This window comes from Protopterus annectens, chromosome 14.part0, assembly GCF_019279795.1.
Source record: "Protopterus annectens isolate FY-2018-M chromosome 14.part0, PAN1.0, whole genome shotgun sequence".
In the NCBI taxonomy this organism is placed as follows: Eukaryota; Metazoa; Chordata; order Ceratodontiformes; family Protopteridae; genus Protopterus; species Protopterus annectens.
In genome coordinates, this window is record NC_056748.1 from 1,154,162,163 (window position 1) to 1,154,185,762 (window position 23,600).

General features: G+C 40.0%; 1 protein-coding gene across 1 annotated transcript in view; it reads left to right on the forward strand.

Moving 5' to 3' along the window:
- LOC122788772 (glycogen [starch] synthase, muscle-like) overlaps positions 1-18,946 on the forward strand; it is an 879,353-nt gene extending 860,407 nt beyond the window's left edge. The window contains exon 9 of the mRNA XM_044055667.1: positions 13,991-18,946. Within this exon, the coding sequence (XP_043911602.1) occupies positions 13,991-14,308 (318 nt within the window). The 3' untranslated portion in view covers positions 14,309-18,946. The remainder of the gene's footprint in view (positions 1-13,990) is intronic.
- The last annotated feature ends 4,654 nt before the right edge of the window (positions 18,947-23,600 follow it).

The window sequence follows — 23,600 nt, forward strand, 5'->3', positions numbered from 1 at the left end:
TTCAGCAAAAGGTAAGGTTTCTGCCAGGAGCACAGGAGCACAGAACTCCCTAGCAGATGTATTACAGAGGGATCCAGATCCTCAATGAAAGGAAACTGACTTCATGGGATTTCAGAAATTGTCAGTGGGACGACCACTCCAGACATAGATCTGTTCGCTTCCACTAAACCACCTGCTGCTGCTATTGGTACAAAGGGCTCTCTTGCACTGCTGTTCAGTGTGTGGATGCTCATTGGATGTTGGAAAACCTTATGTGTCTAAACCTTTAAACCTACCTCTTCAAAGGTATACCCAAGGTCAGTCAGAAGGACAGGCCAAGGATAAGATTTGGCTCCAGAGAGATTGGCCGCAACACTGGTGGCCACTTCTAAGGAGGAGCTCCAAGAAGCCTCCCTCTTGTTCCTTTACCTCTGATTCATCTGGTTATCCTCCCTGGTCACGGCATCTGACTTCATGTCTCATTTCAACTTTCATCCTCACAGCTTCTCTTCCTTGTGTTGAAGTACGGTAGGTCCAGTTTCAACAAGTTTTAAAATATGTGAGCGTAGCTTGGGGCTCTTAGGTACTAGGCTAGAAGTAGAAAGAAAAGAAGAGATTTTTTTATTTTGAGGAGTACAAAGATGGAGAGAGATTAGAGCCTAATTTGAGGTGGCTCTTCAATATCTTACTGAAACTATTGGACCAAAGGCCTTCCTCTCTCTTTCAAAGATTCATGCTGCAGCAATAATTTCAGCTCACTATGATGACCCACCCCTTGTTGTTTTCGCATTTTTGTTCAAGCAGTTTTCTTAGGGCAAAAATACCTACTCCTGCTCTCAATTTTGTGTTGGAAAACTTACTCTTCTACCTTTGAGCCCTGCCTAATTGGTCTGATTTAAATATTTGTCTGTCATTTTTGCTTTGCTGTACTGCTATTCTGCAAGTGAGGTGTTCAGGCCCTTATGGCAGGGCAGTAGAGCCTTTTTTTCCAAGGGGACGGGTATCACACGCACTAACCTCATTCCCTTATGCCCCTAAGGTGGTTTCTGTGTTAGTAGTTTTAAACCAAACTATTCATTTGCCCCTTTTTTTTGAATCCTCCAAAAAAAGGGAAAAGATTTTACACTTGACTATACAATTTGTCAGGGAGCGCAGCAAGGGAATCCTCGAACATCTACATTTATGGTAGGTACAAAACTGTACTTTTTCTTGTATATTTTAATTGGGGGGGGGGGGCATAGAGAAGTTGCCAAATTCAAGTTAAGCCACAACTCCTTAATGAGGCAACTAGCACATTAGCACCTTCACCCTAATAGTCCAACCATCCTCCTAATTTGAACTAATTGTGCACCTATCTGGAGAGGTAAACTATTTTCTTTCTTTTTTTTTTTAGTATAATATGCATTCTTTTGCATATTTGCCATAAGTTGAGGATGGGGGGTTCTTTGTTTGCATGTTTTCAATGAAGCAAAAAGTCTTAAAATATGATATAGGTTCAGATAGAAGTGAGAAAAAGCAGCTGCTTAAGAGAGCAGCCTGCCAGACATTAGTATGTGCATGTAAGCTAAAAGTTGGAAATGTGCATTCAAAAGAACAGTCATGTATAATTGGTGGGAGTAATAGCTTTTGAGCATAATGGCTACTCTGTTCATATTAACATGAGATGTAAATGGCCTTACAGGTGTAGATAAAAAGCGGAGAGTTTTGAATTATATTAAGTGTCGAATGCAAATAGCAACGTTGCAGGAAATCCATTTGGAGAGTATAGGAACGAGCATGTGAATTTTGACAACAAAAGGATTTCAAGGTGGACATTCAGTAGAATTTCATGAAACAAATGAAAAGGGGAATATTAATAGTGATTCATAGAAGGGATCCAGTAAAGTTAGCTGGGATTTTACAAGCAGGATAATTTTGCCTTCCCTGACAGAATAATAGGTTGAATTGGAGGATATATGAAGAGTCTGCACCAAGAATTTAGGTGTGGTGGGGGTTCCTACTAGACTGTATTCAAACAGAGAAGCAAGACAGGGATAATCACTCTTACCCTTTATTTGCCTTATATTTAAAACAACACTGGAAAAGGAGAGACTGTTAAATTCATGGATGTAAATGGTATGGTAATTTAGAAAAGTTAACTTTATTTGCAGATATTATTTTATACTTAAAATCCAAAAAGGACATTTTGATACTGTGGAGCATTTTGAGACCGTTTTCTGTCTTTGCAGGATATAAAAATGATTGAAGATAAAACAAACACTATAGACTAACTGTGTACCCACACATGAATTGGTTTAGCAGTACATATATTTATGGGGACATAAGGTAAAGTATTTAGGTGCATGAATAAAAAAGGATTCTGTTATGACAGCTAAGGGATATGTTGGAGGAGACTAAACAAAAGATGGCACAAAAAATGAGGAACTGGAAGCTCTTGATTGTGGGTAGTAAGATACAAATAGTGAAAATGCTTTTAGTCCCTTTAGTTTTACATGTATAGGTCAAGCATATTTATGTCAACCAGAAAAGTTGTGGATGTTAATAGTGCTGAAGGAATTTATTTGGTGGGTGAAAGAGGGTAAAAATTAAGAAGGACAGGTTGTTCCTCCCCATAAAATGAGGTGGATTAGGGTTGCCTGATTTGAAGATAAACTTTAGAGCTATTCAGTTAAGGTTCTAAATCAAAGTGGGAAGTGATGCTGATGAAAAGGGAGGAAGATTGAAAAGGAGAGAATATGATTTTGGATGAAGGCCCTCAAGAAGAGCTGCAGCAACCTGCAGAATATTATATTAATCAAGTAGAAAATATTCTAAGAACCAGGTCAACATAGAAACGGAGAAAGAACATTTTGCAAATAAGGCTGACTTGGAAGTAGGGGTGTAGAAAATAGGCAAGGGAGGTGGAATTTATTATTAATTGGCCAAGGAACCAAGGTAGTGGAAGCAATTAACTAGAGAGGTGTGGTAAAGGTGAGGCCAAACAATAGTTTGGACTGCCAGTTAGACTGCCTTTTTACCAGGGGCTGATGTCAGAGTATAGGCAAAGAGAAAAGATCGAGGGTTACTAAGTGAAATACAAGCTCTGTTAGAGTTTTTAATTTGTGTCTAGAAAAGAATTTGTTAAAGGAATAATTAGTAGGGAGCATAAAACGTGTAATTATAATTGGTGAGAGGAAGGTAGAAAGTATTGGGAAAAGAGAATGGAAAGGCAGTTCACAAAGGAGCAGTGGGAAGGCATCTCTATGGATCCCAAGTATACAACAAAATCACTAATTTTTTGTATTTTTTCATGGAAGCCTTTGGATAGATATTTTTATACCCAAAGGAAACTTCAGAGATTGTTTTCTCTGGTAAATATCAAACATTGGATGTGTAATGGGAAAGAAGCTACTAGGAGCATGTTTGTTTGGGAATGTAATGAGCTGGCAGATTTTAAAAATACATTAAAGAATACTTTGTCAGACATGTACAAAAGAAGAATGGAAGGGACATGTATATGGGTCCCAAGTATGTTATGAAGGCCAGAAGGTTTCGGATTTTTGCTTGAAAATGTTTGCATGGGTATTTTTATACCCCAAGCAGACTTCAAATTTTCCTTGGGTAAGATGGTAAATGCTGAAGGTGTGATGGGAAAGAGGGGGAGAGAGGAGAGGTATTGGGAACACATTTTTGGGAGTGTAATGAATTTATAGATTTTAAAAATTCCCTACAGAGTATTATGTCAGAAATATTGGATGGAGTATATTGTAACTAAGGACATGATTATTTTAAGCTGGTACACAGAATCTGAATTACCTAGACATAAGGCCTTACTGCATTTAATAGTATTTGCTGCCAAAAAAAAGCAATTACTAGAAAATTGAAATAAATCTAACATATCTATAATTGTAGTAATTTATATTGTAAATGAGATAAAAGCACATATTTGGGATAGTTAGAAAAGAGGAGGAGCAAATTATGTAGGAAAGATGGAATTTGTGGGAACAATATATGCAGACTAATGTTCAAGAGAAGTGAGGTTTAAAGGGAGGCAGAAATTGAGAATTTGTGAAATGGCTTTGTAAGTGATAATGTGCACTGCATAAAAGTAATAAATATCACAATGGTTTGTTTTCAATTAATGTATGTATACTCCTATTATAATGTAAAATGTGATTTTAATAAAGATGTTTAAAAAGGTGGGGGTGAGGAAAAAGGTGGAAACCAAATACTTCTCTCTGTGTCGAGTTGCTTCCAGTCTGCTATTGGTCCATCCAGTAGTCTTCATGTTTCCGCAATGCTTCTAACAGAACTGAAGCACCAAACCTGTATATTGACTCAGCAGATGGATATCTGTAGCTCAGAAATGGAAAATAAATCCTGAGACTTTCCAGGGCATTGATTAGATGTAAGGCATGCCAGAAGTGTCTGTTTACTTTGCATCAGAACAGATAGCTCCAGACTTCTTGCTCCATTTTTCTTCTCCAGACTTTTTGGTGAACAGATGTTTTCTCATGCCTGTGGTCAGAGTTTCAGTTTGCCTAGAGTTTTTCCTCCATTCCATTTGCTTCATGAAGTACTACACAAAGCAAAGCAGGATAAGGCTAGTCATGTAATATGAGCCCCTTTCTGGCCAAGGCGGCATTCTGACAGAATTTGCCAGTCATCTTTGGCTGTTAACTTTGTACATTTTCTTACTGAATCAAACCACAGTGCAGAGTCTGAATCTTCAGATTGAATAAAAAGTCATTGCTTCATTTCTTTGTAGGGAGGTTCTAGTCCTCCTAAAGGAAGACATAAATCCTTGCATAAAGATCTCACCTAACCCACACACACACACACACACACACACACACACACACACACGCACGCACACGCACACACACACACACACACACACACACACACACACACACAGATTAACTCCCACCAATTGTAAATTTCCAGAAATTTTAAATTATTTAAACCATCTGTAACTTAACATGTAACATTTATAACATAGCATATAACGTATAATATAACGTATAGCATATTCCTGTATATTTCTGCATGCATGCTCTCCTTTTCAGAAGTAACAAAATCCATCTGCTAATGCCATCTTAACAAGTCCTCTTTTCCCAAGGCCTCCAGAAATATTGAGTCTTTTGTTGACCATGTTGGCCCCATTAGGCTAGTGAACTATTAAAGACTCCAAAAACAAACTTAGTAAAAACAAAAGGATTCCAACCAGCCACTGGAAAAGAACTATTGACATGCAAAAATCTATAAATCTATAAAATAGATTTTTGCGTGTCAATAGACCTTTGCGAGTGGCTGGTTGGAATCCTTTAGTTTTTACTCCATTAGGCTAGTGGCATCTTCAGGGGAGATCCAAGGTGGTATTTACATTACTTGGAGAAATTTGGCAAGGACCTTGTCATACTTCCCCTACTCTTTTCAGCAGGTGCCATGGGATCTTTTACATCTATCTGAGCTATCATCAGCTCTAGCAGTTGGAACCTCAGTTTATTGTCTCATCCACATTCAGAAATGCAGCATCCCCCTTATACACTGTAGTGTCAGCAATCCATCCACCTGGTGTGGGAATAAAACCCACAGCTTTATGCACCAAAGCTGACTGCACTACCTTTTGCGCCATTGACACTAAATATGTAATGTTATGTAGTCCCATCTCTCTGTAATTCTTGATGGATGGGTTTGAAGCCAAACCTCGGCTCCGACTCTGCTGATACTAAAGCTCGAGAGCTTTTACTGGCTCGAGGCTATCCCCTATCCCATGGTGCACCACAGCAATTCCCCAGATCTCATTTGCCATGAAAGCTTCGAGGTTGTCTTCTTACTGGCTCATTGGCCAAGTGAAATATTACATTTTTTGACTATATTTCTTCATTTTCTCATTTATAGTTTTTCCCTTATTATCTAGAGTGATTGTCTAGTTTGCTTCCCCTGTCCCTTTCTTTAAGGATTGTACAGCCCGTTTTAGTTAGAGGGCCATAGTTGCCCATTTAAATTAGAGGACCTTTCTTCTCTGTGTGCTAGTTTTATCTCCTTCTATATATATATAAAAAAATCTACTTATAGTTGTACTATTGTTATTGTATTTTTCTTTCTTCTCAAAAGCAAAATGTCAAAGGATAAGGACAGAGAACACAAAGAACATCTCCCTTCTGGCTTTAAAAAAATGTGATAAATGTTCTCAGAAAATGTCGTTGACTGATAGTCACACCAGTTGTGTGTACTGTCTTGGAGAGGCTCATTTGCAAGAATCCTTTACCTTCTGTCATGTGTTCAGCACCAGGGTTCTTAATGAACACACAAGAAAATTTATCGATAGGTGTCTTATGACAAGTTCCTTCCAAGAACAACTGGAACAAGGTCAGACGGTTTCTAAGAGTCATAAAAGGAAATCTCCATCGGTTCCTGTTTTGGAGCCAACAAAAAAAATCAAAGGCGACGGAACCGAAGAGTTCTGGCTCCAATTCTACTTCTTTGGTCTTGGTGCCATCTGTTTCATTGGCTCCGAGACAATCATCTCTATCGAGACATTCACCGATCCTGGAACCAGTTTCACCAACTTTAAGATTTCCTATTTTGGAAAGGAGGAGATCTCCATCTGTCTCCACCCATTCCTCCAGGACACTGTCTGATGAGGATGTAGAGCAGGTGCTGAAGAGGCTGCTCTGTGACCCAACGCTGGCAAAATTTTTAGCTCCTCTGGACCCAAAGGCTTTGGATCCATCCCATCCTCAGTCTGCTGTTCCTCAGGCCATTTAGTGCTGGAACCCTCTGTTCCAAGAACTCTTCCTGCCTCCTCGGAACCGGTAACTCTAACTTCATTGGCTCAGTCTGGAGCAGAGGGGTCTGGGAGCAGACACTCCGGTAGACTCCAGAAAGGGATAGTCACCCAGGGTTTTCTTCGGATCTGACCCTCCCTCTTGGTGCTTTGGCTCGGGTGAGCTCGGCTCCCACGTCAACTTTGGAGCCTGCTCCTCCGCTTCGGAGTCAACCATCCATTTCCTCTGAGCAGAGGTCTTCTTCGAAGCGGGGTGGTAAGGCTTTCGAGGCGATAGAGCTTTGTCAACTACTTGGAGCCCTGCCATTGGACCCAATGTCCCTCCAGCAGCAGGTCGCAGCCTCTTCTCCCTTGGCTGCCCCTAAGAGTAGGGAACCAGAGCCCCAAGGAGCCCCCATAGGAGGTGTCCCCTCTTTCAAAACCTCCCCAGCTTTCCCCACTGGAGAGGTACCTAGGAAGAGAGTCTGCATGAGGAAGCATATTGACTCACCCGAGTCCGTCACTTCTGACACTGATTTGGATGAGTCAAAAGGGTCCCCAAGATCCCCCTCTGAGGATGTCTCTTTTGCGGACATCCTAGAAGTCCTTGGAGGGGTAATTGGACGACCTCTAACCCTACTGAGGACGAATCTGTGTACCTTGAGGCTTTTGGTTTCTGACCTTCCACCTCCTGGGTGACACTGCCATATGACCAACTGCTGGGTCATACCTAGGAAAGCTTGGATCTCTCCGCACACAGTGGAGCCTGTCCCAAGGAAATCTAATAAATTTATTACTGCTCCAGAAGACAAAACTTTTCTAACCAAGGGGAGTACCTGTGGATGCTATGGTGGTAGCAGCAGCCACAAAGGAGGAGTTATCTGAGACATCATCAAATATCCATCCTCCTAATAAAGTCCAGGAAGATGGATAGGTATGGAAAGCGTTTTTTTTTCCCGCGGCCTTTACCTTACAATCACTGAATTACCTGTCCCATTTTACTAGTCTTCAAAGGGATCTCCTAAAGGAGTTGGGAGATGCCCTTCAGGGTTCAGTAGCTTCGGGATCCGCTGACAAGGTAGTTTTACAGCTCTCCACCCTTACCTGTATTGCTAACTCCTCCATGAGGTTGATTTCTTGCACGGCTGATGGAGCGAGCAAGGCAACCGCAGCAGGGATCTCTCTTAGGAGACATTCCTGGATGAGTATATGCAATTTTACGGAATTCTTCAAGTCTTCCTTTACCAACGTCCCCTTTGATGGTTCATCTCTTTTTGGACGTCAGGTAAAAGGTTTTGACCAGGTGCGAGCAAGAAGAGAAAACCTTATCTGCTGTCGGAGTCCATTTTTCCCTTCCTTCCAGACTCTAATCCCAAGTGTCAAACAGGAGGGAAAATGTGGTTCCGTAAATCCTAAAACGGTTTCCCTCAAGCACAGGGTCAACCCTCCCCTAGAGGCAGAGGGGGAGGTTATAATGGAAGGCACCACGCTCGTGGCAGAGGAGGTCCACAACACCAGGGTGATAGAGATGCTTTCTCTGATAGACACTTTCATCGCCCCTGAGGGGTTGCCCGACTGTCCATCTCCGGAGGCAGTCGGGGGTTGTCTCTCACTGTACCCAAACGCCTGGCTACAAATTTTCCAAGATTGATGGGTACTAAATATAGTTTCCAGAGGTTACCTCATTCCTTTTGTTTCTGATCTCCCTACAAATCGGTCTTTACCAGATGTACCACCTAATCAAGTAGACCGTGCAACATTAGAGGTCATCTCATTGCTTCAAAAAGAGTCGTCCAAGAAGTCCCCACAGAGCAAATAGGATCCGGAACTTACAATTCTTTTTAGTTCCAAAAAAGACAGGGGACTGGAGATCAATCCTAGATCTCAGCAAGCTAAACAAGTCTGTAAAAAAGTCAAAGTTCCATATGATCACTCTGCAGTCAATTTTTCCGTTCATCAAAACAGACAATTGGATGTGCTCCATAGATCTTCAGGACGCGTACTACCATATCAAAATGGACAGGCGCTCCAGAAGACATCTACGCTTTCGGCTGGGAGCCAGTCACTTTCAATTTCGAACACTGCCCTTTGGCCTCACTAGAGCTCCCAGAGTGTTCAAATGTATGGCAGTGATCACGGCTCACCTGAGACGTCAGGAATTCTGGGTGTTTCCATACTTAGACGACTGGCTCCTCACTGCTACCACCAAGTACCAACTAATCCGAGCCAGGGACGAGAGACTATCCTTGTGTGCCAGATTAGGAATTACAGTAAATCTAAAAAATCTGCCTTATCTCCATCGCAGCATATTGTCTTCCTAGGCTCAGACATAGACTCAACCACCAAGACAGCAAAACTGACACCAAGTCAGATTCTTGCTGACCAAAGACAACGTACAGGCCAGGATAGTTCAAGTTCTAGGGACTATGGCATCCATCATTCTTTTAGTTCCCCTAGCCTGTCTACACATGAGTGCTTCAGTGGCTGCTATTTGCCCATTGGTCAATGCAGGAGCTACCCTTGTGCCACCAAATACTCATTACAAACTCCTGCAAGAAGGATCTAACATGGTGGTTGCATACAGATCAGCTTTATCTAGGTCGTCCCCTTTTCTCCCTCAACAAAATGTAGTCTTGACCATGGCACTTCCCAGATAGGGGGGTGGGGCATTATCCGGGATAGACGGTCCAAGGTAATCTGGCAGGATCACGAGAACCATTTGCACATAAATGTTCTGGACATGAGAGCAGTGCTATATGCATTGCAAGCACTTCACAGTTCTCTTCCTACCAGGGCAATTGCAATTCAGTCAGGCAACATGTCTGTAGTGTGCTACATAAACGAGCAAGGGGGAACCAAGTCTTACCCACTTTGTCGAGAGGCACAGAGTATGGAAATGGGCCACCCTTGCTGTGATCTATTCGCCACATACATAAACGCCAAATGCAGCAACTACTTTGCCCTCATTCCCCATCTGGGGATGTCACCCAGCAGCGCTCTGGTCCACAATTGGCCTCCAAGACTTCTTTATGTATTTCCACCCTTTTCCTCTCGTACCCAAAGTGATTCAGAAAGCAAAACTATTGAAGAGTACCCTGACCCTCATTGCTCCTTACTGGCCTCGCCAAGTCTGGTTCCCCTTCTTGTGGCCATATCTCTTGGAGGAACCATGGACTCTGGAACCATCTCCAGACCTTCTGATTCACCAATCAGGACAGTTCCATCCTACCATCCAAACCCTGAAATTGACAGCATGGCTGATCCAGTTCCAAGAATAGCCAGGTGTATATCCCTTTCTCCTACTGTTAAACACATCCTCATTTCTTCTCACAAACCTTGCACCAGGAAATTATACTCCAGCAAATGGAAAAAGGTTTTCCATTTGGGCAGCTAAACAAGGCATAGATCCCTACTCGGCCCCCATAGTGTCTATCCTGTCCTTCCTTACATCTATTTTTCAAGGAGCTGCAGCTGCTACCATTAGAGTTCAGTTGACTGCCATCTTAAATTATCATTTTGGGAACATGGGAAAATCTATTCTGTCCCACTCTTTATGTAAAACCTTTTTGAAAGGAGGAGTCCTTCTCAGATCTCCAATCAGGCAACCTCCGGAGCCATGGGATTTGAACTTAGTTCTGACCTCATTGATGTCTCCACCATTTGAACCGTCTTCTTCATCCAACTTAAAATTGTTGTCTTGGAAGACATTATTCTTAGCCATAACATCTGCTAGGAGGGTTTTAGAATTGCAAGCTCTGACTATTCGACCTCCATATATTATATTCCATAAGGACAGTTTTTCCCTAAAACTAATCCTTCTTTCCTCCCTAAGGTATGCTCAGAACATAATCTAAACACAACTATTGAATTTACCAGTATTCTTCCCCAATTACAGTAATAAATCAGAATACAGACTGCATCAACTAGATGGCCATAGAATTCTCCAATTTTACTTGCACAGGACTAAAGATTTCAGGAAATCAGATCAATTGTTTCCTTCTCAGAGAAAAACAAAGGCTTGCCCATTTCCAAGGTAACTGTCCAAATGGCTTTCAGACTGCATTTCATTTTCTTACAAAAGTGTTGGGAAACAATTGCCTGCTTAAGGTAAGAGTCCATTCAACTAGAGCAGTATCAGCCTCATAAGCCTTCAAATCCAAACTTCCAATTGATACCATTTGTGCAGCACCTACATGGGCAAGACCTCATACCTTTGTCACTCATAAATTAGATTTGGCCTCCCGGGACAGGTCATCCTTTGGGTCCACTGTGCTAAAGAGTCTCTTTGCTTGAGCCATCCAGGATAAAGGTGCTGGGGACGCTGTCCCATCCAGCAAGAATTGCAGTGAGATAGGACTACATAACATTAAGAAGTTATGTACTTAACATTCCATGTTTGTAGTCCATCTCACCTACATTCTTGCGTCCCACCCTCCTCCTCCCTTCCTGTATCTTGGAGGAACTGGTGGACTATCCATTTTGCTGTTTGACCTTGTTATAGTTGTCTGTCCACATGGCATGGATAGTAAAACAAAATGCTTTTGTTATTTGTAAATAGTTATTGATAGTATGATCACTATTATGTATTCAGTTACTTTCTTGTAAACAAGATCTGGGGAATTGCTGTGGTGCACCATGGGATAGGGGATAGCCACGAGCCAGTAAAAGCTCTCGAGCTTTAGTATCGGCTCCAAACCCATCCAGCAAGAATGTAGGTGAGATGGACTACAAATATGGAACGTTATGGTAAGTACATAACTTCTTATTTCCTCTTGCATCGGGAGTTGAACATTGAAAAGGTGATGCCTTCATTTAAAACTTTTGACACATTGGTTCATATGTTGAAAAGCATTCTTGTTGCAGTAACCTTATGGCAAAAGATTTCAAAGTGCAAGCTCTTATGCAAGCAAGCACATTGCACAGTTTTTCATAACAAAAAAAGTATCCCCTTCCTTTTATGCCCAAGGTAGTTTCAGCAGTCTTTTTGAACAAATCCATTCCATTTCTTTTTCTTTTATTGCAATTTCCAGAGAAGTTGCGTATCTGTTGCAAATGCTGGGATTGTAAATGTAACTTGGAGACAAGGAAAATTGTCTTCAGAAGAGCAGACAGTTGTGACCCTTTAACAAAATAAGGAAAAGAAATCTTGCCTGTTACTAAAGCAGGTTTATCAGTGACTTGCTTTGTCTGTTTCAGTATGCTATAACAACTACAATAAAGTTTTGCAGGTTAAAATTAAGTATTTTAATGGGGAGCAGGATATTGTGGAAATCTTTTCCACAATGTATTGTGAAATCTGCAACATGGATTATTGTTCACATTCACCAAACAGTCCAGGATTAAACTTCTTTGGCAAATCTCAGCTCTAGATGATATAGCAACTGACTTGACTGAGTTCCCACACAGATGGACTTACCATTTCAGTAGACCTTTGGGGAGGAGTTTGTGTAACAGTAGATTCTCTTCCTACATCTTTGTTTTTGGGAAGTGTACATAGCTGCTGTAATACTTTACAAAATTACTTGTGCTTCAGTTTATGGTGGTGGTACTAATATTGATACTAGCACTGATCCTTGCTTACCACTAGAACTGTTCCCTACATAATGTCTTAATTCAAAGAATTAAAGGGCAGTGACCGTTGTTATAGCTGAAGGGAGTCAACACCTCCTGCATCTTCACCACCTTTGAAAGAAGTGAAACCTGTGTTGCTGCTCCCAGGGAATTGGTCCACAACACAGGAGAACAGAAGATGGCTAAGCCAAATATGATTTAGATGTACACGTACAGTGAACTTTGATCTGCTGCTATAAATATACACCTCTGTTTCTCATAAAGTGTGAAATACTGCTGGCTGTATTATAGCTTTTATGGCTTGGTTTGATTTTTGCTGCATTCATTGAAGAGGATCTGGACGTACAAAATTGTGCCATGTCGTGTGTGTAGTATGCAGCCCAATGAGTTGTGAAGCTGTTTTGTCTAAACCACTGACGGAAACTGTAGGCACCAAAAATGCAGATCTGCAAGATATTGCATCTACTTTTATTCATTTAGTGTTTGCTAGAATCCTGACCTAGTACAGGAAGATGTAGGGGTGGATGCCCTTCCACAATGTCAATTGCCTATAGTTATTTGAATATGAAGTGGCTTCAAGATGACAAAATGTTTCCCCTAAGTTACAGTTTTGATGTCTGCAGCTTTGGTCAGCAGGCTGTTCGGGCTAAAGTGGCATATCAGTTATATAAAAGCTAAGCAAAGCACAGTGGAATTTTATTGTTTGGAATATCTTCAGCAACACATTTCATTCCTTGGTATTGCAGCAGTACTCCATGGCATGGTGTAGGTAATTGATATTTTAGCTGTAGTTGGGGTGAAATGTTTGGTCATGAGAGTGTAGCCTAGTTGAGCAAGTTATAGCCCCTCCCACTGCATATAAATTTGAGTCATCTGCAACCCTGTCAATGTATTGCTACAGCAGTTCTAAAATAGTCTTTAGATTTTTTAACTCAAACCTTTCCTTGTCATATGACACTGTGCAATGATAGGAGTGTGATGATGATGATGATTGTAGATTGTATCTGAAAAATTCAGTGTTTGTTTTACAGTAGAGCACTGATCCATGCAGACCCTTTTCAGACTCTGCCCGACAGCACTGTCTGTGAAAGTGACTTGCTCCGAAATGCACACTAAAGTTGTATTGTTTGGTTTGTACCTCTGATATTGTGGCTGCGGCTTGTCATTATGGATGAGAGCTTTACCGAAAGACTGATGTCTGGTCATTTTTTAAATAACTGTTTGTGGGGAGATGTTTGCATTTAAATTTAAATTTTCAGATAATAGTGAAAAAAAAAAGGTGGCTTCCTACTTTTTTTATGTTTAATAGTAAACTATAACCAAGTATCAAAATATTGAATACTGTAAAATGTACGTGATTGTTTTCAGAGTTGCTTTGAAAAACTTACACCTCAGCAGGTCGCAGATGTGTTTCCAGATCCCCTACCCGCCTCTCTTACTACAACAGTTCTGCTCATTTAGGGTTGTAATTAGAGTGCATAAAAGTCTTTGTTCATTCTAACAACCATGATAGTGATGGTTATACACACATGGCTTTGTCTTTAGGTTATTATATTGTAATCTAGGATGACCATATCAAAGTATTTGAATATCTTGTGCATAAAGGACATTATTAAAAAATATCTGCAATAAAGATGAATGCGGCAATGCAATTACTCTGCATTTCAAAGTTATTATTTGTGTTTACAGGCTCAGGGGTTCCGTTACCCACGTCCTGCTTCAGTGCCTCCCTCACCGTCCATCTCACGCCACTCTAGCCCTCATCATAGTGAGACAGAGGAAGATGAAGAACGTTATGATGAAGAGGAGGAGGCTGAAAAAGACCGGCAGAACATTAAACAGCCAGAGGTTGCAGGCACAGTTCCAGAGTGGCGCAGGCGCTCTAAAAAGGGCTCTATTGATGCCAGCAATGCAAGTACAACCAGCACAGCAAGCATTGCCAGCACCACAAGCACACCTAGTGGGAACAGCAGCCCTACTAGTTCTCTTGTTGAAGAAAGAAACTAGGTGAAAAGACTGTGTATGCTGTTCAGCACATGTCTTGGCACTGAGGTTTTGATTTCAAGCAGGAGGGTTAGAATTAAAGGGAAGGCCCAAAATTACTTCTCAGGCAACGGTGGTGTTCAAGTTTCTCTGATTCAATTTTCAGAAACTTAATTCACAAGGCTTCCAGTTAAACAACTCAACCTTCATTTGTTAGATATGCAGTAGCATAAACCAGATCAAGAGGAAATTGATGTGTGATGAACCCAGGCTCTCCAGTAGTCTTCCATTTGTTTCTTGCCTTTTTCTGTTGTATTACCTCCAGAAATATTCTTGATGAGATGGAGCACATTTTTCTTAAATGCTTGCTGCTGTTTGGAATTGTTTGCATGCATTTACTGAAGAGACTGCTAGAAGAGTAGCTGTTTACAAATGTTTCCTTTCATGTAGTCCCCCTCCACTACAAACCCTTCATCTCCACATCCCTTCCCCTGCTTTTGTTACTGTAACATATAATGTAATAGAGCACCGTTTGGATCAACAGATCTCTTGTTCAGCTCAGACCTATACTGTATAAATACTGTATTTTTAACATTGGTGTCTGTTACCCCAAGTGAGGACTAGTTTGTGGCCCAAGCTCCGGAAAAAAATATTTCCGATTGTGTTTTACCTTTTGTAGGGAACCTATCGTGGGCCACATGAGTACCTCATGCTTTCAGGCACAGATCATTTTTGTATGCACTGTTTAATTATTGCCTGGAGCTATAGATTTTAAATGATTGTTTGCCTTTGCAAAATCTTTTTCTAGTATAAATGATTGTGTTGTGAAAGTAGTGGTTTTTCATTACATTCTGCTTTCATCATTGTACTGTACTTATGCTAAAACTGGTGTGTGTTTAAAAAATGCACTTATCCCATGTTGCGGTGGGATATGGATGAAAGAAATGCAGGATAACAGCAACATTGGGTTTGGAGGGGTCCAGCTGTTTGAAAGGAAACATTTAGGACAGTAGAGTAAGAGGATTTATATCTTCAATAGTTATTTCTCCTCAGTGGTTGTGGTTTATGGTTTACACTTTTAACATGAAGTATGGGAGGAGCAAAAGAAAATATTTTTTACAAAGGCAATCTGATGCAGAATGGTTTACATATCCAATTTCTAAGCTTATGTTCTTCCCCTTTCTAATGGTAATCAAGAGCTAGGCTGTATTCCTTGGACCATTCTTGTAAGGGCCAGTTTTGTTGGTGCAATTAATTAGGTGCTGTATCCTCTAAAACCATACAGACACTGATACAGACGTTGCAGAAATTTGCTTGAAATAGGGGTATATGCAAGCCAATTATTAAGACTGATATTTCAATTTGCAATCATCTTGAAAATTTACTCCAAGTCTGACAACTTTAATAGACTTTTAGCTGTAATTCACATATAAATTGAAATCTTGGATCAGTATATTTCTGCTCTGTAGTTTAGATTTCCTTCCTCTGAGAGCTTGCTACACTAACAAAAATCTGTTGCTCTCTTGGGTGGTGTATTTATATTTGCTTTTAAAAAATCCTTTCCTGTATGGGCTAATATTCAAGTTACTCCTCCTTGACTAGGCTTTTAGTACATTTTAGTCTGTTTCTGATTTGTGTCCTAATAGAATTCTTTAGTAAAGGCATCAACGTGTTGCATTTTTGTACACTGTCTTTTACTATAGGATGGCCAAAATATGCTTATACAACAAAGTAGGTTGTTTTTAATAGTTTCGGTTTGGTCCCTGTACCCAGTGCATATGCAGAAATTTAGCAAAAAACTTGTGATAAACAATATTGTTGAAGTAAGTTTTAGGCATACATCTGAAGCACATGGAAAGGTATTTGACAGGCCATTCCTTCAGAGTTGCAGTGGACAAGGCAGTAAATCCATACAATATAACCTACCTCAGGTTTTGAGCTCCCAGTGCCATGATCCATTCAGACATGAGTGTTCTGATGTGGTAGTCCAAGTGTTTGTGGTCCCCTTTTGTCAGGATCTGTATGCATGTGACTTGACCCATGCTTACTAGGTCTGTAAATCTGCCTTTGTAAAACTGTAAAGATGCAAATTCCCTTGTATTGAGCACCACTGTATATGTTTGTACAGATGCAAATTCCCCTTTATCGGAATTTGCATACCCTAACAGGTGCTCTCTTTGTTAGTATCTTTAAATGTGTCACTCAGGGTCTGTAATCATTACAGTTCGTGTATGAGTGAGTGTTGTTGCCAGGGTTTACTTAAATGTGGATGATAGCATCTTGTCCCCCCCCCCCTTTGCATTAATTACAGTGTTTAGTTAACTCTTTCGATTACCTTTCGCCATGTCTGTACACTGAAAGACATAACGGTTTCTGTACTTGTGTTGAAGTCTTCAGTGTTAGAGGCTGTTTCATATTTTCGGGTGAGCAATAAGTGGTACTACACACATGAAATGAAAATGCTGCTTTAAATCATGCAAACATATAAAAAAATTACTTGAGCGTTTCTGCATCAGCCAAGTGTTACCATAATGACATCTAACTTGTTCAGACTGTATAAGCAGCCTCTAAGTTAAACCTCTAAAACTGATCTTACACACATTGGGGCTGCTTTTCCTGATGTTGCCCAAGTATTCCATGAGACACTGCAAGAGTCTACTTGTGTTTCATTGATAACATTGGCTCCAGTATTTAGGTGAATGTTTCCCTCTTAGAAGGGAGGGTCTGTATTTGTCATAATAGGGAGATGTTTATTCATATGTTTACAGTTGCAGTCCCCCATGTTTTGCCTATAAAAAGGTGCTTTTCAGTTTTATTTAATATGTGGTGCTAGAATCTTTATGGTTTGAATATTACAGTTTGTCCGTATATGTCTAGGTGTAAAGGAACTGTCTGAGAACAGAATTCTTCCCTCCCCTACCACCACCACCAGCAATTACTGCTTTGGAATATGTAGTGAGTTAAACGGTATCCCTGGTCAGTTTGAGTCTTCAGTCCCTGCCTCTTAATATTGCAGAAAACATCAACATCAGTCTGAAGAAAGATTATATTGCATGCATATAAAACAGGTGAATCCAGGAGATGACATGCCCTAACAAAGCCTACAATTGTGGTGCTGTATACTACAGTCTGTGGTACCATGCCAAACTTGATAGAGATACTTGGTTACCTAGGAATAAGACTCGTACATGACAATGTTCATCTGAACCCTCCTAATCCATTCTTGTCTTTGGGCAGAAATGCTACAGAAGCTAACAGATGTGATTTGTATTCTGCTATAAAAACATTTTTCAGAGCTTCACTTTGTATAGTGGGTCCTTTTTTTTTTACTTCCCCTAGAGTTGAAAATGTGGCTGCAGGTTCATGAGTTTTTAACCTTGTCTTGCATATATTTAGTAAGGTTGCTGTTTACGTTACCTGTATGCATTGGTGAAAAAGAGAGAGCTCATAACTAAAGATGTACATAAAACTGTCACAGAATAGTTAAATACAGTGCCAGGTTCACTGATTTACCTCTACATATCCTGTCAACATTTCTGTTTTGTGTACTCCTAGGATTTAGATTTCACTGTTTAATTATTGCCAGCTCAAGTAACTGGCAGATAGTATTGTGCCTCTTATAAGGGCAACACTGATATTCTAATTTACCATTTCCACTACCTCTTTGGGATTTCTAGATTGCTAGTTTCAGAAGTACATTTCCTTTGACCACACCTTATTCTCGTTGACTCTTGAGCATTTCTGACTGAACTCTTCTGTACTTTGATACTTGCAGTAAAAAAGTATGATACTGTGTTTGAGTAGTTGTCACTTGTTGTTGGAAGTTATTTTTAGGGACTTTGTGCTTTGTCATCGGGGTTACATTTGTAACTTGGCAGTGTGTCAAGTGATCACAACAGTTAACATTGGAATGCCATACATCCTCCATTGTGTAGTGGGAAGCTTGCAGGTACAAGAGCTAGTTTTCACGTTTTATACTTGTCCTAGTATACCAAGATTTGGCTTTGGTCAAATGCTGCTCTGAATTTTATTGCTCAAGAAGAGTATTCAGATGTGTGCAGGCATTTTGCTCTGTGGTCATCATTCATCTAGAGTAATCTCCATGTGCATTATTCAGCCACTTGGTGTATTGTTGATTCTTCCAGCGTATTACTTTAACACCTTAGTGTTTAATCTCTGGTCTAAATTGCTAATATGCAACTAGTTCTGCAGATGTCTGAGATGCTGCTTAAATGATTAGACAGGTAGAAGGTATTCGTGTATGACACACAAGTACACCTTTTGCTTCTGAACTTCTGGATAAAGCACACCTGATTAACTGCTGCCTCTTGTGCAAGTTGCATCTAATGGATCACCTTCCCTGCCCTTCTTGCCTTTTTTACACCATTTTTGCATTATGCTGTGCTGCTAGTTTTAATAAAAGTGGAATGCTAACTGCATTGCTGCTTTCAAAAGTGAAGCACCCTGTCACTTTGTAATACAGATGGTTAAAGCTCATTTGTTTGCTCTTTTGCATGGTTAACATTTTAAAAGTATGTGATTTTTTTTTAAATAAAGGTAAATTAAGACATGTTTGCACTTAAACTGCAGTTCGTTTTTGCGCATTGCTGATTTCACTTTTATTAGTTCTATCATTAAAATAGTTTGACAGAATGACCATCATTACACTGTCATGTTCCCCATTAATTTCTTATTGTTACAGAATTTCCTTCCACTTAAGTTTTATTTTGTGTCTTTGTTTTAGTATGTACATTAAAAAGTAGGACTTGGCTGAAGGCAGAGCTTCAAACCATCATGTAATTTCTCCATATGTGACTTGCAAAACAGTTCTACTTAATCCTTTGTGCTGCCTTCTTATGGAAGACACGTTAGTACTACCTGGAGGGAATGATAAGTTGAGATGTATTTGTGTGATAAATAGCTTACTTTGCATTACTTGTGATTGCTGTGTATGGGCTTTTAAACAGTTATGTTCTGAAGTATTGGGAGATCATCTCACCCCTTCACCCTGTTCTGTAACCTTACATATTTTCCTAAGTGTTTCTTTGTTGCTGCTACTTTCAGGGTCTGCATCTTTAGGTTTTCCTTCTGATTTGCTATCATCAAGAAGGAAGTCTTTGAGAGCAATTTAGAGAACTGTATCTTAATGTGTTTATATACTTTGTAAAGAGAAGGAAAAAGACAGACCATTAATCAAGATGCAAAACAGTTAATACCACAGAGAATGGTGGGGCACAACATCTGCAGTTTCCTGATCTTTGCAATGTTTTGCAATGTCTTATGTAAATAACTACATTGCATCGTGGCTGGTTTCACTGTGTGTGCGCACAGAAGACTGTAGAAGAAAACACAAAATTTCTGAAATTATTTAAATATATTTGAAATAAAATAATTGTAGTGTGCCTTTCTTTATATCAACCTTGTTTTGACTGGTCAAGATTTCTGTGTTAAGATTAAGCAATGTGGGTGGTCTATGTGCAGTAAAATCCATGTGATTTATTTATGCACTTCTGAAATAATTTTCCATTCTGATAACATTTTGATGGAACATTGTCATGTATGTGTATTTTTTGTAGTTATTTTTGTGTGTGTGTGAGAAAAATATAGGCCACATCTTTTTCTGATCACCAGCCTAGTAGCATCTCACATCACCTTGTGACAGTTTCCACTTTGCCTTCTTGTATCCCGTCTTTCCAAGCCTGTATTTAAATGGGAAGGAGTTGGTGATGTGTAATGATTTCCATCAAGGAAGTATGCCCTTGTCCCCTGGCTATGGTGTGCTGCCTTATATAATAGGCAGACTGTGCAAAGTCAGGCTCTTCAGTGCCAAATATGGTTTATAGGTCCATAGATTACTAGGCCATCTGCTCAAGAACCCCTTACAAGCCTAGCTATTATTACCTGGATTTTACCCTTTTTTGATTCATAAGGGCTAGATGATGGATTAGGTTTATGCCTATGCCTTTGAGTATTTTACAGACTACCCTGTCCATAAAGGCCATAGGCACCACCTTACAATTCCCCATCCATAGATCCAAAGCATGTTTGCAGAGGGTCAGGGAAGGTCTCAGCCTTATGTGAATCGGAAGCCTATTCCAGAGAAGGAGTAATCTCAGAGACATATATCTGTTTCTCCAGCATGTTTTCTTCATATCACAGACCAGGTTTAGATCCTTGGAAAAGGGTAGTCCTTGCGCAGTCTTTCTTGCAAACATGTAACCGTTCCATCAGAGCTGGATTTGACAGTGCCTTGTAGGTTAGGCTAGATCACCCCTTAGTAGTTGGCAAGAAAGAGAGTAAAGGGGATCGAGATTTTAGTTCTGCATAGGGTAAGTTTTTTACACCCTGTATTTATTGTGAGGAACCTTTGAGGCATCTCCAGTTGTTGGAAAAAGAGAAAAAACAAAGGAAAACAATTGCTCAAAAAAAACAAAAAGCCATACTGGGCAGCTGAAATCCCCACTGAAGTTGCAGAATGCTTATTCTAGCCAAAAGAAATGATCCAGTAATAGTCCAAGTGCAAACAAACAGCTTTATTAAATCTGCATACAAAGAAGATAACCGCTTTTGTCCTAGAACACTAGAACTTCATCAGATACAATGGACTTCACAATTTCATTGTATCTGATGACGTTCTAGTGTTCTGGGATGAAAGCGCTTCTCTTCTTTGTATGTAGATTTAATAAAGCTGTTTTTTGCACTTAGACTATTACTGAATTGTTTCTTTTGGCTTGAATAAGCATTCTGCAACTTCATTGGGGATTTCAGCTTCCCGGTTTGGCTTTTTGAGCATCTTCAGTTGTTGCCAGTGCCTGGTCAGGTACATGCTGAAAGGCACATTGTACTCTTACATTGGTCTGAAGGCCAGCTACAGTGAGACTACAGTTTACTTGGATCTGGATGCCATGCCTTTACTTATAAGCTGTGCCACATGGAGCTTCCTCACCACTGTCGACATATTGTGGTTAAAGTTCAGACTACTGTCTGTACTGCCTGTGTACCTAGGTCTCTCACTCGTGGGTCCCCTTTTAGGGATGTGCTATTAATGTTGTAATTTGCTGCTGTATGTGACCTCCAAAAGGGTATAATTATACTTTTTTATTTTCATTTAGTTTTAGGTCATGACTGTGGCATCAGTCATTTGTCTATGTAAGACCCTTCTGAGTAGTTGAAATCACCCATGAGTATAGTATTGTGCTGAATAGTAAGTGATTCTAGTTAATTCAGGTATGAGGTATTGTTTTCCTAGTTCATGGCGGAGAACCTGTAGTTAATAGGGTTATGGTAAGGGATTTGCCTGTGGTTAGATGGGCATGGAGTAGCTTAAGTGTCATATTTCACCAGTCTTGAGGTATTCTTAACCTTTGTGTAGATGGATATACCTCCACCTTTTAAACTTTCATGTGCAGCAGGTGGTCTGAATGTGTGAAGGGCATTATAGCCTTGTACTGCCAGGGTATTTTGAGTCATGTCTTGGCAACTGCACAGACATCCGTATTCTCCAGGGTGAAGAGTGCTTCCTGGGAGTGCAGTTTCTTGTTGAGAGTCTTAGTATTGAGCAGTAATACCTTTAGCTTATTGTGAGTAGGTTTTGCTCTGCTGGAAGGTTTATCTGTTTGGCAGTGTATGAAAAAGACACTACACAGGTGGATGATATTTTGGCCAATGTCTGAAAGCCTAGTGTTGACAGCTGAAGACCATCCTTGGCAAAGCAGCATGGACAGTCATGTTCTCCTAAGCTGACAAAATATTGAACCCCCTTGGAGTGACACCAGTAGCGAAGCCAGTTATTAAGGTCAATCATTTTCTGTTGGTATGGTGGCATCATCCTTGGAGATGGTAGAATACTGCTCAGTGTTGGGCTCATACGTGCCTGCGACGCACATTCTGAAAATCAGTCATGTCTTTCTTCTTGTAGTCCAGGGATGTACGTCTCAGTTCATTAATGCCCAACACAGAATGTGACAGTTGTACTGGGACTTGTGGTTTAATGACTCGAGTGCTTGCATGATATGGCAAATCCTGGCCCCTGGCAGGCAACTTAACTGTAACCTTCTCATTCAGCCTGATGAGAAGGACAACAGTGCGTCTCATTTGACCAAAATATTGAGTTTTGTGGTGTTATTCCTTATGGACTAGGTAGTTAAGACACTGTAAGATGTAGTTTTGTGTGGTGTGGGAGTTTGTGTGCACATGGAGTTTCTGAGGAGTACATCTGGAAGGCTTTGAGGTTTGGGTAAGTTTTCCTTTGGATGACAGATCTAGTAGCTATGAACCCATTGTCAGTTTTCCAGCCCTTCCCTATTTCATATCACCAAGATACCATTTTTTTTTTTTAAATGTAATCTAGGCGATTTATTCTTTAAGGGTAGCATGCACTGCATTTGTAAATGAAGCACTGAAATCCAAAGATACTTGCCAACAGCAACCTCTTCATTAGTTACAATTCTTTTTAATATGGAATTACTCGGATGACTTTTACTTCCTGCAGAGATTGTGCATATTGAGTGATATTGGTGGATTGTAATGATAGCATTTTCAGTGGCTGTTTATGGAACAAACTGACTGAAGGCTATAAATCATGAAATCTGGACATTTTTTTTACTGAGAGAAGCACAAGAAAAATGTAAGAGAAACATGAAAATTAAAAGATTTAAGGGCAACCAGCTCAGTAAAAACTTGTTGAAATTATTGGAAGTGAATAAGATAGCAGTTTTTCTGATAATTAAATACTTTAATGCATTTACTTGAACACTGTATAATTTAGTTTTTTTAAAGGTAGCCAGTGCTAAAAGTTAATGTTTTCTAAAAGTACCCGTTTTACATCTGTGGGAGAAATAGATAAAACAAGAACAGACAATTACTGAAGGTAGGAATACAGGCTGTAGCATGTGGATTATGGTTAACTATAATTTTAGGTTGGTTAGTGCTTGTTAGTGCATCTGTTGATTTGGGAAAATTGTTCCTATCTAGTGGGTTAAATTTCACTATTTGAAAATGCACAGAGTTCTCTGTGTTTGTTTTAATAGGTTATGTGGTGTTTTTTGAGGGTTTTTATTAAAACCATGTCTTGTAAAATGTGATGTAGGTTCAAATGGAAATCACAAGAAACAATTGTATAAATGATTAATCTGTCAAACATCAATGGGTGCATGTATCGCAAAAGCTGGAAAAGCTGCCATGTATAATAGGTGGGAATAATGACTTGGCATAATGGCAACACTTTCCATATTATCTTGGAATGTGAATGGTCTTACAGGTATAGAAAAAAGGAAAGAATACTTAATTATATTAAGAAATGCACAGTGCAAATAGC